Raw genomic sequence first — 19,110 nt, 5'->3', positions numbered from 1 at the left:
ATCACTGGTCAAATTTTAACCCTTATAACTTCCTAACAAAAAAAAATTTTGTTTCCAAAATTGTGCTGATGTAAAGTAAACATGTGGGAAATGTTATTTATTAACTATTTTGTGTCACATATCTCTCTGGTTTAACAGAATAAAAATTCAAAATGTGAAAATTGCGAAATTTTCAAAATTTTCGCCAAATTTCCGTTTTTATCACAAATAAACGCAGAATTTATTGCCCTAAATTTACCACTAACATGAAGCCCAATATGTCACAAAAAAACAATCTCAGAACCGCTAGGATCCGTTGAAGCGTTCCTGAGTTATTACCTCATAAAGGGACACTGGTCAGAATTGCAAAAAACGGCTGGGTCATGAAGGGGTTAAAGGGACAATCCTGTTAGGCTCCTCCACTCTAACAGTCGAGCTTTGTGTGGATTCAGGAGCAGAGGGAAACTTCATGTCCTCTGCTTTTGCTCTACGCCATGCTATACCACTAGTCATGCTCGCCAAACCAGTTACAGTTAGAGTTGTGAATGGAGCGACACTTCCACTGCAGATCACACACCAGACAGTTCCGTTCACGCTGTCCATGTCCCCTTCCCACCAGGAGATTATTTCCCTTCTTGTTCTTCCCGAGGGAATGGATGAGATTTTGCTGGGAATACCCTGGCTCCGTTTCCACTCTCCACATATTGAGTGGTCCTCAGGGAGAATATTGGGTTGGAGTAAGTCTTGTATGGGCAGGTGTGTGAGTGAGTGTCTACAGGTTTCTACTACTGAGGTACCCGCAGACCTTTCATCTCTTCCTAGGTGCTATTGGTGCTATGCAGACGTATTCTCTAAGAAGGCTGCTGAGACCCTACCGCCTCATCGCCCCTACGACTGTCCTATAGACCTCCTGCCTGGAGCTGAACCTCCTCGGGGAAGAGTATATCCCCTCTCTCTCCCAGAGACGGAGGCTATGTCTCAATACATTCAGGAGAATTTGGCAAGAGGGTTTATAAGGAAGTCGGTGTCTCCGGCAGGGGCGGGATTCTTCTTCGTACAGAAGAAGAACGGGGAGTTACGTCCTTGCATCGATTACAGGGGTCTCAATGCTATCACCATTAAAAATAAATACCCGTTGCCCCTGATATCGGAGCTTTTTGACAGGCTAAGGGGAGCTAAGATATTCACCAAATTAGATCTGCGGGGTGCCTATAATCTGATTCGTATCCGTGAGGGGGACGAATGGAAAACGGCTTTCAATACCAGGGATGGGCACTATGAGTACCTGGTGATGCCCTTCGGGCTCTGTAATGCCCCAGCCGTTTTTCAGGACTTTGTCAACGATATCTTCCGGGATATGCTTTCCACCTCGGTTGTAGTCTATCTGGATGATATTCTCATCTTCTCTCCAGATATTGACTCCCACCGGAGAGATGTTGCCAGAGTCTTCGAACTCCTACGGGTGAATTCCTTATATGCAAAGTTGGAGAAGTGTGTGTTTGAGCAGGAGTCCTTACCTTTCCTGGGCTATATCATCTCGGCCCAGGGATTGGCTATGGATCCTGCCAAACTACAGGCAGTGATGGACTGGCAGGAACCCCATTCTCTTAAAGCGGTGCAGCGCTTTATGGGGTTCATAAATTACTATCGCCAGTTCATCCCCCACTTCTCAACTTTGGTAGCTCCCTTGGTATCCCTCACCAAGAAGGGAGCGAATCCCAAATTGTGGTCCGAAGGGGTCTCCAAGGCCTTCGCTTCTATAAAGTCCCATTTTGCTAGCGCTCCCATCTTACATCGTCCCGATGTAGATAAGCCATTCCTTATGGAGGTGGATGCCTCATCCGTTGGTGCTAGAGCAGTCCTCTATCAAAAGGATGCTCAAGGTCGGAAACACCCTTGCTTCTTCTTCTCAAAGACCTTCACACCAGCGGAGAGAAATTACTCCATCGGGGATAGGGAGTTGCTGGCAATGAAGTTGGCCTTTTCGGAGTGGAGACATCTCTTGGAGGGTGCTCGGTTCCCATTCCAAGTCTTCACGGATCACAAGAATTTGGTCTATTTGCAGACAGCCCAGCGGCTGAATTCTCGTCAGGCCAGATGGTCCTTGTTTTTCTCCCGGTTCCACTTTACTCTACATTATCTCGCCGGGGAGAAGAACATTCGTGCTGACGCTCTCTCTCGCTCCCTTGTGTCAACTGAGGAGGAGGAGGACGAGCCTCGGCTCATTGTCCCTTCGGAGAGTCTGAGAACCGTAGCTCCGGTTTCGCTTGAGTCTGTGCCTCCGGGCAAGACTTTTGTTCCCATCAATTTGCGACCGGAGGTTCTCTCCTGGGCTCATTCGTCCAGAGTGGGTGGACACTTTGGGGCAAAGAGGACATCAGAGTTGCTGGCGAGAATGTACTGGTGGCCACATATGGTTCGTGACATCGGAGACAACGTTCGGGCATGTGTCTCTTGTGCCAAGAATAAGTCTCTCCATCAACGGCCAGCTGGGTTGTTATACCCTCTGCCGGTGGCAGACAGGCCCTGGGAAATGGTCGGGATGGACTTTGTGGTGGGTCTGCCCAAGTCTCGTGGCTGTACCATTATTTGGGTAATCACCGACCATTTTTCTAAAATGGTGCATTTGGTGCCGCTTCCTCGGCTACCTTCTGCACGGGCCTTGGCAGCGTTGTTTATTAAACACATCTTCCGTCTTCACGGTATGCCAGACAAAATTGTCAGTGATCGGGGTCCCCAGTTTGCATCTCGGTTCTGGAGAGAGCTTTGTCATCTTCTCACTATTGAGTTAAATCTCTCTTCGGCATATCATCCCGAGACGAATGGGTTGGTGGAGAGAGCCAACCAGACCTTGGTCACATATCTGCGACATTTTGTCTCTGCTAAGCAAGATGACTGGGCATCTTTGCTACCGTGGGCGGAGTTTGCTCTTAACAATGCTGTAGCTGACTCCACTGGACAGACCCCATTCCTCCTTAACTATGGTCAGCATCCGCGGGTACCTGTGCCCATGCCCGTGTCTTCCGCCGATTCCAGGGTGGCAGACTGGGCTGTGGAGGCACGGGACATTTGGGATCGCACTCAGGATGCCATTCGGGCTTCCAAGAGAGAATGAGGTCCTCCGCCGACGCACATCGGCGCCCCGCTCCAACCTTTGCTCCTGGCGATTTGGTGTGGCTCTCCGCCCGTAACATCAGGCTGCGAGTTGAGTCTACCAAGTTTGCACCTCGCTACTTAGGTCCTTTTAAGGTCCTCGAACAGGTTAATCCTGTGGTTTACCGTCTGGCCCTTCCTCCACGCCTTGGTATCACCGACACCTTTCATGTGCCCTCCTTAAGCCCGTCTACATGTCCCGGTTTTCTGAGTCTTCTACTGGGACGTCGGGTTCGTCTACGGACGATTACGAGGTGAACGCTATCTTGGGGTTCAAGGTGGTTCGTGGCAAAAAATTTTATTTGGTGGACTGGAGGGGTTACGGTCCTGAGGATAGATCCTGGGAGCCTGCTGAGCACATCCGGGCTCCGCAGCTCATTGCTGCCTTCGAACGTAGCGAGGCCCAAGGAGGGGGGGGCCCTAGGAGGGGGGGTAATGTTAGGGGTCGAGTTCCCACTTCTGCACAGGGGGAATCTCGGGCCGTCTCCGCTGCGGTCTCCCATTCTTATCCAGCCGAAGTGGTGTCTGCTCAGCAAAGACGTCGGTCCCAGCGTCTTGCTCATTCTCACTCTGTTCTGAGAGTTACTGCTGTTTCTCCAGTCTCTGCCATTAAAGCCAGTACTGGTCAGCAGCGAGCGGACTTCTCTGGGACTAAGTCCTTGTCTGCGCATACTGAGCATGCCCAGGGTAAGATCTCCCGTTGGAGATCGAGGGTTATGTGCTCAGGCTCTGCGGCACATTCCATTGGTCCTCTTGACAGGTCTTGGAAGGGCAAAAGTTCTGTGGCCACTTCCTGTGCTGCAACTATATAAACTGCGCATGACCGCACGGCCATGCGCTAGCATTGTCTTGTAAATATGTGTGTGTGTTGTGAGTGAAAGTCGCTCTTTAAATAACCCTCCCTAATGAATGTCTGTTCGCGGAAGGTGTATGTTTGCTATCTAGCGCCCGACTTGTCCAACAGCACGAAACACACATTGCAGCGTCCTCTTGCTGTGTCCGCCTGTACGGCGCCGTGCGCTTGCCTTGCGCATTCCATACCCAAGCCAGTGTGGTTGGTGGCGTCCGTCAGTGCGGCATTGCTCGCACTCCTGTGCATTTATATATTTATTCTTAGTTTCCTTACACACCCAGTTGTGGTGTAGTGCCAGCGAGGGTCTAATCGGACTTCAATCCCAGTTGGGGTTAAGTACGCTGACCAGTGTTGAGCGATACCGTCCGATACTTGAAAGTATCGGTATCGGATAGTATCGGCCGATACCCGAAAAATATCGGATATCGCCGATACCGATATCCGATACCAATACAAGTCAATGGGACATCAAGTATCGGAATGTATCCTCATGGATCCCAGGGTCTGAAGGAGAGGAAACTCTCCTTCAGGCCCTGGGATCCATATTAAAGTGTAAAATAAAGAATTAAAATAAAAAATATTGTTATATTCACCTCTCCGGCGGCCCCTGGACATCAGCGGGAGGATCCGGCGTCCGGCACGGCTTCTTTCTTCAAAATGCGCGCCTTTAGGACCTGTGGAATGACGTCCCGGCTTCTGATTGGTCGCGTGCCGCCCATGTGACCGCCACGCCGATACCCGATACTTGCGGTATCGGAATGCTCAACACTAACGCTGACTGCTCACTCGCGCTTTAGGTGCGGTGCCGCGATCCTGTGACGCAGCAGGATTGCTCCCTTCACGCTGGGTGAGGTTGAACCCACGTTTATATACTTTAGTGTACCGCCATATAGTCTGCTATTTACTAGCAGCAGGGTTTCTCCTGCACGGTGGACCCCGGACTGCGAACGCATCTATAACATCTTTCTTGGTGCGTTCCGCCAGTCCTAACACCAGGGGTGGCAATGGACAAAGTTGCTGCAGCCACGCTGGCAGCCTGTACAGCAACTGTGGTAACATCCACAGCTGAGGTTGCGCTCTCGAGAGCTGCCAACCTACCCTCCAGCTGCTGGATATACCGGAAGGATTGCTGTTTGTCTGTCATCACTAGCCAGACCCTGGCGCTAGTGTAATGTTAGGACTGGCGGAACGCACCAAGTAAGATGATATAGATGCGTTCGCAGTCCGGGGTCCACCGTGCAGGCGAAACCCACTGCTAGTAAATGACAGACTATATGGCGGTACTTAACAGTATAAACACGTGGGTTAAACCTCACCCAACGTGAAGAAAGCGATCCTGTTAAGTCACAGGACCACGGTACCGCACGTAGAGCGCGAGCAAGTAATCAGCGAACTTAACCCCAAAAGGGATTGAAGTCCGATTAGACCCTTGCTGGCACAACACCGCAACTGGGTGTGAAAAGAACCTTTTCTGCAATATATGAGCACAAGAGTGCGTGCGATGCCGCACTGACGGACGCCACTAACCACCCAGGCTTGGGTATGGAAAGCGCGAGGCAAGCGCACGGCGCCGTACTGGCAGGCACAGCTATAGGACGCTGTGATGTGTGTAACATACAGATGGATAGTCGGGCGCTAGAGAGCTACCATCATCCGCGAGCAATCAACAACTCTAGGGAGGGATACTTAGGAGCTTTCATCCATCGACATACATCCATCTACACACACACATAATAATTGTACACTAGCGCATGGCCGTGCGGTCATGCGCAGTTTATATAGTTGCAGGATAGGAAGTGGCCACAGAAACTTTGCCCTTCCAAGACCTGCCAAGATGACCAATGGAATGCGCTGCAGAGCCTGAGCACATGACCCTCGATCTTCAACGGGAGATCTTGCCCTGGGCATGCTCAGTGTGCGCAAATAAGGACTTAGTCCCAGAGAAGTCTGCTCGCTGCTGACCAGCACTGACTTTAATGGCAGGAGCTGAAGAAGCAGCAGTAACTCTCTGTACCGAGCGAGACCGAGCAAGACGCTGGGACCGACGTCCCTGCTGAGCAGACTCCACTGCGGCTGGATAGGAATGGGAGACCGCAGCGGAGACGGCCCGAGATTCCCCCTGTGCAGAAGTGGGAACTCGAGACCTAACACAACCATTCATGTAGTGACAGTTAGTTAAATTGTCACTATACGAGTGGTTGTAACCATGGACACCTATGCTACGGCAATGCCGTCCCATGGGGTAGGCAACTTAGTGAATCAGAAAAACTATTCTACATTTCTAATTGGAGGTATTTGCTAATATTATTATTATTATTACATCTGATACATATTGGGATACTGTAGAATATTAAAGCTGAGAATACCCCTTTAAATTCCCCTTTAACCCCTTTCTACCATTGGACGTACTATTCCGTCCATGTGGGGTGGGCCCTACTTCCCAAGGACGGAATAGTACGTCCAGCGCGATCAGCCGCTGACTATCGCAGGTGACATCCAGCACTATGTGCCAGAAGCGGTCGCAGACCGCCCTCGGCATATTAACCGCCGGCACACTGCGATCAAACATGATCGCAGTGTTCCGGCGGTATAGGGAAGCATCATGCAGGGAGGGGGCTCCCTGAGACCCTCGGAGCAATGCGATGTGATCGCGTTGCTCCTAGGGTCTCTTCGCTCCTCCCTGCAGCAGGCCCGGATCCAAAATCGCCACGGGGCTGCATCCGTGTCCTGCAGGGAGGTGGCTTCACAGCCTCCCTGATGTGCACGTCAGATCGCTGATCTGACACAGTGCACAGCAAAGTGTCAGATCAGCGATCTGTCACTTTACTGTGATAACCCCCCCCCCCCCCTACCCCCCCGGGGCAAAGTAAAAAAGTTAAAAAAAATTTTTTACATGTGTAAAAAAAAAAAAAAAAATACTAAATAAATAAATAATAATAATATTAAAAAAAAAAATATTGTTCCTAAATATACATTCCTTTATTTAAATAAAAAAAACAAACAATACAAGTACACATGTTTAGTATCGCCGTGTCCGTAACAACCCTACCTATAAAACTGTCCCACTAGTTAACCCCTTCAGTGAATACAGAATAAAAAATAAAAAAAGTGAGGCAAAAAACAACGCTTTATTATCATACCGCCGAACAAAAAGTGGAATAACACGCGATCAAAAAGACGGATATAAATAACCATGGTACCTTTGAAAACGTCATCTTGTCCCACAAAAAAAGAGCCATGATACAGCATCATCAGCGAAAAAATAAAAAAGTTATAGTCCTCAGAATAAAGCGATGCAAAAATAATTATTTTTTCTATAAAATAGTTTTTATCGTATAAAAGCACCAAAACATAAAAAAATGATATAAATGAGGTATCGCTGTAATCGTACTGACCCAAAGAATAAAACTGATTTATCCATTTTACCAAACACAGAACGGTATAAACGCCCCCCCTTCCCCCGCCCAAAATAATTCATGAATAGCTGGGATTTGGTCATTCTTCCTCACAAAAAATCGTTATGATAAGCGATCAAAAAATGTTATGTGCCTGAAAATGTTACTAATAAAAACGTCAACTCATCCTGCAAAAAACAAGACCTCAAATGACTCTGTGGACCAAAATATGGAAAAATTACAGCTCTCAAAATGTGGTAACGCAAAAAATATTTTTTTGCAATAAAAAGCGTCTTTTAGTGTGTGACGGCTGCCAATCAAAAAAATCCGCTAGAAAACCCGCTTTAAAAGTAAATCAAACCCCCCTTCATCACCCCCTTAGTTAGGGAAAAAATAAAAAATTTAAAAAATGTATTTATTTCCATTTTCCCATTAGTATGGGCTAGGGTTAGTGTTAGGGCTAGGGTTAGGGCTAGGGTTAGGGCTAGGGATAGGGTTGGGGCTAGGGTTACAGCTACAGTTAGGGTTGGGGCTAAAGTTAGGGTTAGGGTTGGGGCTAAAGTTAGGGTTAGGGTTTGGATTACATTTACGGTTGGGAATAGGGTTGGGATTAGGGTTAGGGGTGTGTCACGGTTAGGGGTGTGGTTAGGGTTACCGTTGAGATTAGGGTTAGGGGTGTATTTGGATTAGGGTTTCAGTTAGAATTGGGGGGCTTCCACTGTTTATTGTAATTGCGGTCCAATTTCTCCTTTTACCCTTGTGAAAATAAAAACTTGGAGGCTAAAAAATCTTTTTGTGGAAAAAAATATATTTTTTATTTTCACGACTCTGCATTACAAACTTCTGTGAAGCACTTGGGCATTCAAAGTTCTCACCACACATCTAGATAAGTTCCTTGGGGGTCTAGTTTCCAAAATGGGGTCACTTGTGGGGGTTTCTACTGTTTAGCTACATCAGGGGCTCTGCAAACGCAACATAACGCCCACAGACCATTCTATCAAAGTCTGCATTCCAAAACGGCGCTCCTTACCTTCCGAGCTCTGCCGTGCGCCTAAACAGTGGTCCCTCCACACATGGGGTACCAGCATACCCAGGACAAATTGGACAACAAGTTTTTGGGTCCAATTTCTCTTGTTAACCTTGTGAAAATAAAAAATTGGGGGCTAAAAAATCTTTTTTGTGGAAAAAAATTTTTTTTTTATTTTCATGACTCTGCATTATAAACTTCTGTGAAGCACTTGGGCATTCAAAGTTCTCACCACACATCTAGATAAGTTCCTTGGGGGGTCTAGTTTCCAATATGAGGTCACTTGTGGGGGGTTTCTACTGTTTAGGTACATTAGGGGCTCTGCAAATGCAATGTGATGCCTGAAGACCATTCCATCAAAGTCTGCATTCCAAATGGCGCTCCTTCCCTTCTGAGCTCTTCCATGCGCCCAAACGGTGGTTCCCCCCACATATGGGGTATCAGCGTGCTCGGGACAAATTGGACAACAACTTTTAGGGTCCAATTTCTCCTGTTACTCTTGGGAAAATACAAAACTGGGGGCTAAAAAATAATTTTTGTAGGAAATTTTTATTTTTATTTTCATGGCTCTGCGTTATAAATTGTAGTGAAACACTTGGGGGTTCAAAGCTCTCACAACACATCTAGATGAGTTCTGTAGGGGATCTACTTTCCAAAATGGTGTCACTTGTGGGGGGTTTCAATGTTTAAGCACATCAGAGGCTCTCCAAATGCAACATGGGGTCCCATCTCAATTCCAGTCAATTTTGCATTGAAATGTCAAATGGCGCTCCTTCCCTTCCGAGCTCTGCCAAGTGCCCAAACAGTAGTTTACCCCAACATATGGTGTACTAGCGTACTCAGGACAAATTGTAAAACAACTTTTGTGGTCCAATTACTTCTCTTACCCTTGGGGAAATAAAAAATTGGGGGCGAAAAGATCATTTTTTTGAAAAAATATGATTTTTTATTTTTACAGCTCTGCATTATAAATTTCTTTGAATTACTTAATGGGTCAAAGTGCTCACCACACATCTATATAAGTTCCTTAGGGGCTCTACTTTGCAAAATGGTGTCACTTGTGGGGGATTTCAATGTTTAGGCACACCAGTGGCTCTCGAAACGCAACATGGCATCCCATCTCAATTCCAGTCAATTTTGCATTTAAAGCCAAACGGCGCTCCTTCCCTTCCGAGCTCTCCCTTGCGCCCAAACAGTGATTTACCCCCATATGTGAGGTATCAGTGCACTCAGGACAAATTGTACAACAATGATTTAGGTCCAAATTCTTCTCTTACCCTTGGGAAAATAAAAAATTGAGGGCAAAAAGATAATTTTTTGAAAAAATCAGATTTTTTTATTTTTACGGCTCTGCATTATAAACTTCTGTGAATCAATTAATGGGTCAAAGTGATCATCACACATCTAGATAAGTTCCTTAGGGGGTCTACTTTCCAAAATAGTGTCACTTGTGGGGGGTTTCAATGTTTAGGCACATCAGGGGTGCTCCAAACGCAAAATGGCGTCCAATCTCAATTCCAGTCAATTTTGCATTGAAAAGTCAAATGGCGCTCCTTCGCTTCCGAGCTCTGCCATGCGCCCAAACAGTGGTTTACCCCCACATATGGGGTATCTGCATACTCAGGACAAATTGTTCAACAACGTTTAGGGTCCATTTTCTCCTGTTAACCTTGGTAAAATAAAACAAATTGGAACTGAAGTAAATTTTTTGTGAAAAAAAGTTAAATGTTCATTTTAATTTAAACATTCCAAAAATTCCTGTGAAACACCTGAAGGGTTAATAAACTTCTTGAATGTGGTTTTGAGAACCTTGAGGGGTGTAGTTTTTAGAATGGTGTCACACTTGGTTATTTTCTATCATATAAACTCCTCAAAATGACTTCAAATGAGATGTGGTCCCTAAAAAAATGGTGTTGTAAAAATGAGAAATTGCTGGTCAACTTTTTAACCCTCATAACTCCCTAACAAAAAAAAAATTTGGTTCCAAAATTGTGCTGATGTAAAGTAGACATGTGGGAAATGTTACTTATTAAGTATTTTGTGTGACATATCTCTGTGATTTAATTGCATAAAAATTCAAAGTTGGAAAATTGCAAAATTTTCTAAATTTTCACCAAATTTCCATTTTTTTCACAAATAAACGCAGGTAATATCAAAGAAATTTTACCACTATCATGAAGTACAATATGTCACGAGAAAACAGTGTCAGAATCACCGGGATCTGTTGAAGCGTTCTAGAGTTATAACCTCATAAAGGGACAGTGGTCAGAATTGTAAAAATTGGCCCGGTCATTAACCTGCAAACCACCCTTGGGGGTAGAGGGGTTAACTTCCTATTTTTTCAAGAAATAACAAATGTACATAGTGTCAATGGTTGGATCCCAGCCCTATCTTTTGTAACAAAGTGTCAAATGAGTCTATGCAAAGGCCATTGTGAATAAAGAGGGAGCAGGGTCAGCTGTGACATCACCTATTTTTGAAATAGGTCCGTTTCTGTTGATACTCATTCTTTAAGGCCGAACAAACTATTCTACTTAATGTTTTTCTACTCCATTTCTGGTGGTCAGCTTCATTAGAATGAGTGTCTAGTACTACTTGTTCTACAATTTAGAAAAATAAATATTTGTTTACGTATTAGGACAAGTTTCAATCTTTCTGTGACTAAAATAGAAACAATTTTCAATGGCTTTACCTAGTTACATAGTTCCATAGGTTGAAAAAAGACCTAGGTCCATCAAGTTCAAACTTTCTCCACCAATTGTACATTTTTTCACTAAACTAATCAAAACCCCCAATGTTATGTGTGTTGAGAAAATTGTCCAGCCCTTTTTTAAAGGCTGCTATTGTTTCAGCCATTACTACCTCTTGTGGTAGGGCATTCCACATTCTGAATGCTCTAACTGTAAAGAACCTTTTCCTATTTAGCTGCCGAAATATGGAACGCTTCACTAATTTGCATGTCAACCTCGTGCAGGGGTCATGCTAATCTTCTCTGTATCATTCTAATTTTAGTTATATGCAGCTGTGGCTTTAGCCTGGAATTAACTAATTCATGGCCGCTGGCTATGATGATTCTTATCAAAGGAAATCTCAGCTGTAAACTAATATATATACTGTATTCTATAGAAAATCATAGTAACAAGGAACAAATTGATAATCAAGATTAGTCATCACATGGACAGACTATATATCAATGTAAACAACTGTATGAGAAGTTGATCTACCTATTTAAAAGTAGTATTTTAGTATCGGTAATCTAGAGCAATATTCTTCTATATACTGTTTGATATGTTACTTGATTTATATAGTTTTTTTTTATCTATCCTGATAGATGAGAACGAATGTCGCACAAAACCAAGCATCTGTGAAAATGGCCGTTGTGTCAACTCCATTGGAAGCTATCGATGTGACTGCAGTGAAGGATTTCAGCCATCTCTTACAGGAACTGAATGCCTTGGTAAAAAAAAATAAAAGAAAATAAAAAAATGCTGAACGCAACTCATTCCACTTATAATAATAATAATAATAATAATTTTATGGAACTACAAATAGTCAAAGTAAATATATTTTGCACCCTGACTTTGGCTTTCCCATTGTGTAACTGATTATGCAATAGGCAAATTACAGATTTTTTTTTAGAATGAATAGAAATAGGACTCCACAGTTGCAGCTGTAATCTCAGTATTTAACATCTACAGCAAAGTGTTACTTGGAAGCAAATCAGACATAAGATGACATAATAGGGATTTCAGTTTCATTTCTTAGACTAGTTAATAACATAAGATCTGACTGTGGTATAAACTGTAAAATCCATATCTATATTCTTACATGTCGATTTTAATATTTTGGTTTTGCCAGAAGACTTACCTCCATCCATAGAAGCATGTACAAGTCTACTTTTAAAAGGATTGCTGTGATCATCAGTCTTCAGGAGTGCCCTGCTCTGGGGAAGGGGGCGGTATACTCCCGATTAATTGAAAGTCACTGTCAGAAAATGTTGTGCCGCTGGCCCAAAATGTGTTCTCTTTGATGCTGCAAGCAGAGCATCGGAGAATCAAGATGGCACTGAAGTTAGCCGGATGAAGCAAACGGCAAGCTTCAGAGCAGCGTTCCTAAGCTCATGGATACAATCTTCTGCTTGTCTAGTAGGCCAGCCATTACTAACAGACTACAAAGATGGCTGGTAACCTGGGCAGCCTGAGATGAACAAAATTAAAAATCCTTTGGTTATTGAGAATGGAGAGGATTTTTAATTTAAAAAATGATTTGCATAGTTGCTTGTTTTTACATAGTAACATTCTTATTTTGGCATAGTAATATCTGTACTATCAATCCACATATATATCCAGAACTAATAAGTTTTTTCAATCAACCCATGGTAAACAGACACTACAGGCAAGTGATAATCCCAAATGTCAGCATCAAATATCCATAGAAAATCCATATCAGAATGACTGAATAATCCTGATATTAAGATGAGCTATAGCTTCTAGTGAGCATTGTGAGAACCCAGCAGCTGTGGGGACACTGAGGAGCTGTCAATCAGGCTAGGTGGGTGAAGATTGAGTTAAACTTTCTAAAGGGACTCTGCAGCAATTCTGACATGGATTTCAAAGAAAGTACTTCAGCTTTATTAGGTCTAAGAGTTTTATGTAATAATGTGTGCAGTTTGTATTGTGAAATCTAGTGATACAGTGGGGAAAAAGTATTTAGTCAGCCACCAATTGTGCAAATTCTCCCACTTAAAAAGATGAGAGGCCTGTAATTGACATCATAGGTAGACCACAACTATGAGAGTCAAAATGAGAAAACAAATCCAGAAAATCACCTTGTCTGATTTGGCAAGATTTATTTTGCAAATTATGGTGGGAGAAACTTGCTTAATTAGTGGCTGATTAAATACTTTTTCCCCACTGTAAATCAGTTTTAATTCCTTGAGTAGTTGGGTCTTTATTAGTATTATTTTTATAGATAATTTTTATATTTTAATGTCATCACAAATGTTTTTTTTATGGTTTGCACATTTTGTACACTTCTTAGTATATGATCATTGCAAACTTAACATGATATTTGTCATTACTTTCAGACACACGCCAGGGCTTCTGCTTTTCTGAAGTTCTACAAACCATGTGTCAGATGTCATCCAGCAGTCGCAATCATGTCACTAAATCTGAATGCTGCTGCAATGGAGGTAGAGGCTGGGGAAATCAGTGTGAGCTCTGCCCTCTACCAGGCACCACTCAGTATAAGAAGCTTTGTCCACACGGTCCTGGGTACACAACTGACGGGAAAGGTACATTTTGATATTATATTTTCTTCTACTGACCATTACGAAATTAGGGAAATAATTAAGCCAGAACTAATGGTTGTATGAGTCTAAGGAGAAAGACAATGTTTATAACTGAAAGATGTCTGCAGACTGCGGAGACCTGTGTGTCTTAAACAGTGCCTTCCCACCTCCCACCAATCCCATAATGAAACACAGACAGGCCTAGATGGGTTGAAACAGGTTGGTCACAGTTTATTAATTACATAAGCAGAGAAAGGCAATTACATTTTGCAACAGGCTTATCGCCGATGGTCCAATTCGCGATCGACAGGCGAGCAGGCCGATGAGCTGTTACGAAGCTTTGCCCTCCTCCACATTTTCCGCTGTGACTAAATATCATTAACAAGGGTTATATATATGTATATATATATTTTTTACACATATATACTTTATATATACATGCACAAATAGTATGGCAATTTAAGCACCGTTAAAATATGTAAGGGTGGGAGGGTGGGACTAAAACTTCCAGGGGTCAGTTGGAGGAAAAGAAAGTTACTGACCCGGGCACCTGGATTTAACCCCTGTAGGTGTGGCTGTAGGACCCTTCCCTTTTCATCCTATTGGACACCTGGGCATCCAAAATTTGTGCATCACCTGGGGAGTGATCAAAGGGGGGAATTGGGCACTGAACTGTATTTTTGCTAGCTTTTACCCATATTGGCTCCGCAGTCAGAGGCATGTTTCTTAATTAGTACCATGCATACCAGATTGCAGAGACCCAAGTGTCTTAAACAGTGCCTTCCCCACTCCCAGCAATCCCATGATAAAACACATACAGGCCTAGATGGGTTGAAACAGGTTGGTCACAGTTACTTAATTACATAAGTAGAGAAAGGTAATTACATTCCGCAACGATCTCATCGCGGAAGGTCCAATCCACAGGTGAGCGGGCCGATGAGCTGTTATGAACCTTTGCCCTCCTCCACATCTTCTGCCAGATGATCATGTGTATGACATACACAGGACTCCGACCCCCACCCATCAGCATTAGGGCGTTATTGGCTCCATCCTGCAAGCTGGATAAAAATATGTTTAAGCCAATATCCGTAAGGTGAACTCCATCCGGTCTCAATAGAGCCAAGTTATTACCTTCCAGCTGGTGGAGACCAACCACATTACCACATTTACCCCTCAGAAATTTCACCATCCGCACGTTGATCTTTCTTCTTGCGCATTCTATGGCTTTTTTGTCCCTTGTGCCGCACCAGAGAGCTCGTGGTATTGTCTCTGGCCACACCAATACCATATCTGTGAATAAACATGTAAGACGTTCAGTGTCCATTTTCATTATTGTGTAAAGTTCGGTGATTTTGTGTTTGCCAAGATCATTGCCACCAGCGTGTTTCACCAATATTACCAGCTGTTTAGCCTTCCTGGAGATGTCAACTGTCTCTGAGAACACTTGTTGCCATTGGAGTCCTCTGATACCTCTCCAGTTAACATTTAATCCCAGGGAGCCTAGATTTTTTCATTCGGGCCTAAGCTCAGCCCGTTTTGATGACCAGTAGACATATGAATGTCCCAATACCCAAACTTTGGGCTTATGGACGCCTGTAAGAGACAAAATGTATTATTTCAGCAAATCAGGTCTTATATATCTGGCAAAGCATGTGGATTTCCAATGATCTATTCTTTGAACTTTGACCTCCGATACTCCTGCCCTAGCTGCTTTGGTGGCTGACCCAATTCGGATACAATGTGTCCCGTATTCCTTTGGATTAGCGCGGGTTTTTTCTAAGCACAGCTTGAAAATTTCCTGAAATTGATATTTTGTAAGAGGGGACACCTCTGTACGTGAGAGAAAAAACCTGCTTGTGTGTCTTATTGCCGCGTAGCATTTGACTATTTTTAGTAAGCAGACTGGGCCATCAGATGAGTTAACAAGGACCCACATGCCCCTACTGGCGGGATTGCACTTGGATTTTCATACGCCAATACGCAGAGCATCACTGCAAATGACTATGTCCTCTTTAAATAAGCCGCCTTCTGTTGCTATTTTTGACCGCGGCAACAATTCACTAATGCGCAGCGCACCAAAAAAGGTGATAGCGAAGGATGCCGATTTGAGGAGCGCCTCATTTTATGACTTGCATACCGATGGGGATATTGAAATAATGCCATGCAGTAATCTAATTGAAATGGGGTGACGACATTCCTGACTCGGTTGAAGCCTTTCCCAGCATTTAATGGCTTGTTTGATGAAAAAGAACTTAGTAACGTCTGCCCACCCCATTAGTTGAAAGAAAAAGACTTTTCCCAATAATTGCCATTGTGCCGTTGTACCCGACATCCCTCTTTCCTTGAGCAGAATAAAAAATTCCGTTGTCACTTTGCCTCTTGCTCAATCGCACTTATCAACAGGCCTACTCTGAAAAAAAGAACACCACTCCTCCCAAGCCTTACCATAGTTCCGGCCAGCTGCCTTTGCACCATTGGTTTTTGTAAATTGCTGCAAAGCCCTCTTTGTTACGCACCCCTACCGCAAACACTAGGTCTTTGCTGGATGCTTCTTTTGCCAGAGATATTGGCAATCAATGTATTTGGCATCTAATGAGATAACTTTAGTTAAGTCAAAGTGGGTGTTTTCTCTAAGGGCATGTACATCTGTATTTTTATACACAGGCCAGTGGGCCTTTTTTAGACACCATTGTATACATTAGCCACAATGAACAGACTCAGAATCTATCTTTTGTACTGAAAAATGTATTGATCGTATGCAAAGGTCATTGTGAAGAAGGCAGAGATGGTCGGCTGTGATACCAACCATTTTGAATGGTAGATCCTGTGTTATCAGCAGTATATGGAGATGTTAACTGTCAATGTGATCCTGCCTCTAATGATAATTTGCCTGCTGAAAACCCTTCCTCAAAGGACAGGAAGTATAAATTTAAAACAGTTCCAGTGGCCAGTGTAAAAATTACAAGATTCATAATTTTGCCAAAAATGTTAATAAATATGCACATTTCAAGAAAAATAATGAAATCAAAACCTAATTTTCTGATGATTGTGTCTCTTTATTTAGCCCTCGTCCAGCTGAGTAGGTACAATTGTAACTATTCCATTTTAAAATTGCAATAACTTTTTTTTTCGAAAAGCCGTAGAGGGCTGAAATTTCGTGACATCTCTGCAGTTTTGGTCCAGAATATATTAGCCAAATTTCAATAAAATATATATGAAGGTACAATTGTACCTCTGCAGCCTGTTAACATTGTAAAATTATGCAGCCTGACGAAGGTTAATAAAGCATATTAAAATAATGTATTTCTTAAAAACTCAATTCCAAAAAAGTAGCGACTCTGGGGAACATGAAAAGTAAAAAAAGAATGCAATGATTTGAAAAATTCTTACAGACATATTTTAATCAGAATATATATTCTAAATGTGTTATATAACACATTTTAGAACAGAATATAGAATACAGGCCAGAAAGGGAAATTCAGACATTTTCTATTTCATTTGAAAAAAAAAATTTAGAAAGTCATGGCAGCAATACATCTCAGAAAAGTTGTGAAGGGATCATGTCCACCGTCGTGTAGCATCCTTCTTTTTAGAATAGCGTGTAAACGTTTGGGAAGTGAGGAGACCAATTGCTGGAGTTTTGGGAGAAGAACGTTATCCCTTTCCTGTCTGATATATAATTCTAGCTGCTCTACAGGCAGGAGTCTTCTTTACCTTGTCTTTTGCTTTATAATGTACCAAATGTTTTCTATTGGTGAAAGTTCTGGACTGTAGGCGGCCAGTTCACCATCCTAACTCTCCTTCTGTGAAGACATGCTGTTGTGACAGATGCAGTATGTGTTTTAGCATTCTTTTGCTGAAAGATGCAAAGCCTTTCTTGAAATGTACAAAGTCTCGGTGGGAGCATATGTTGTCCTGAAACTTCTGTATGATACTCAACATGGATAGTGCCCTTCAAGATGTGTAAGCTGCCTATGTGAAATACCCATGTTGAACTAATAACATCAGAAAAGCCGACTTTTAAACTGTATGTTAATAACAACCTGGATGGTCTCTCTCTTCTTGAGTCCACAAGACAAAGCCTCTATGGTTTCCATAAAGAATTTAACATTTTTATTCATCTGACCAACTTTGCCTTATTCTACTTTTAATTAGTTTTGGCCCATAAAATATGACATGGTTTCTAGATTGTGTTGATGCATGGCTTCTTCTTTACATGATAAAGCTTTAACTTGCATGTGTGGATCGAATGGAGAACTGTGTTCCCACACAATAATTTCTGGAAACCTTCCTGAACTCATGCACCTATTTGCATGACTGAATCATGCTTTTTAATGCTGTGCTCCTGAGGGCCTGTAAATGAAGAGCATAAAATATTGACCATCAGCTGCCTTGTTCCTTGTGCACCTGGATTTTTCCACAATTTTTGAATCTTTTAATGATAATAATTTCTGATACTGATGTTTTGAAGATGGTGGAATATTCAAAGTTGTTTCCGATTTTATCTTGAGAAACATTTTTCTGAAATCGTGCAACAATTTTTTTAGACACAGTTGTCCACAAATTGGTGAACCTCTGACCTTCTTTGTTTCTGAAAGACTCTGCCTCTCCAATATGCTCTTTTTATACATATTGAATCATGCGACTTAATTGAAAAATTGATCCTGGAGCCATTTTACATTTGTACGACTTACTTTTCCAACGTTTTGTTAGCCATATCACAACTTTTTAGAGATTCGTTGTAACCATCAATTTCCAAATTACAGTAATTTATTCAAGTTTAATAGAAAAATGTCTAATATTCACCTTCTGATCTGTTTTTTATGTCCAATTGTGAATAAAATATTGCTATAAGAGATTTCCAAATAATTGCTTTCTCAATTTCTTTACAATTTACACAGAGTCTCAAATTATTTGGAATTGTGGGTTGTACTTTCAGACCCCTTATCATTGCCCCAGAAGGGTAACCTCTGTTGAGGTTCCAATATAGGCAGAGATCTTCCTGCCATCCTCTGTGTTGTGTCAAGAAGTGAGAGTGCTGGCTGTCTGGCTCAATTCTTTACCTGAGCCAGCGCATTTTCTGTATGAATAAACCCAAGTGATGGGTGCCTCAATATGGAAATTGCTGCTGGTACCAACCTATTGCACGGTACCTCCAGCAGAACACCGTCGAACCTCACACTCACAATCACACACACACTCACACAGCCTCTTGCACGGTACCACCAGCGGAACACTGTCACGAACACGCCGCCGCCAGGATCAGCCGAATGATTCCGCCATCTTTGTACAGGAGGAGCGCAAGCACAGTTTTAATGTGACCACTGCTATATGTCTGCACAAACATGGTGGTGGTCTAATTTACTGTGCCTGTACAAATTACGCGCAGGTGCAGTGAATCATTCGGCTTATC

General features: G+C 43.0%; 1 protein-coding gene and 1 non-coding gene across 2 annotated transcripts in view; one reads left to right on the top strand and one right to left on the bottom strand.

Annotated features, from left to right (window-relative positions):
* FBN2 (fibrillin 2) overlaps positions 1-19,110 on the top strand; it is a 403,326-nt gene that overhangs the window by 362,901 nt on the left and 21,315 nt on the right. Inside the window, exons 56-57 of the mRNA XM_069753996.1 lie at positions 11,739-11,864; positions 13,494-13,700. Of these exons, the coding sequence (XP_069610097.1) occupies positions 11,739-11,864; positions 13,494-13,700 (333 nt within the window). The remainder of the gene's footprint in view (positions 1-11,738; positions 11,865-13,493; positions 13,701-19,110) is intronic.
* Positions 11,337-11,440, bottom strand: LOC138660477 (U6 spliceosomal RNA). Its single transcript, XR_011317871.1, has one exon. It is a non-coding gene; the product is annotated as a U6 spliceosomal RNA (small nuclear RNA).

This window comes from Ranitomeya imitator, chromosome 1 (genome assembly GCF_032444005.1).
Source record: "Ranitomeya imitator isolate aRanImi1 chromosome 1, aRanImi1.pri, whole genome shotgun sequence".
Lineage (NCBI taxonomy): Eukaryota > Metazoa > Chordata > Amphibia > Anura > Dendrobatidae > Ranitomeya > Ranitomeya imitator.
The sequence above is the reverse complement of the archived record's forward strand: the minus strand, read 5'-3'. Positions and strand labels throughout refer to the sequence as shown.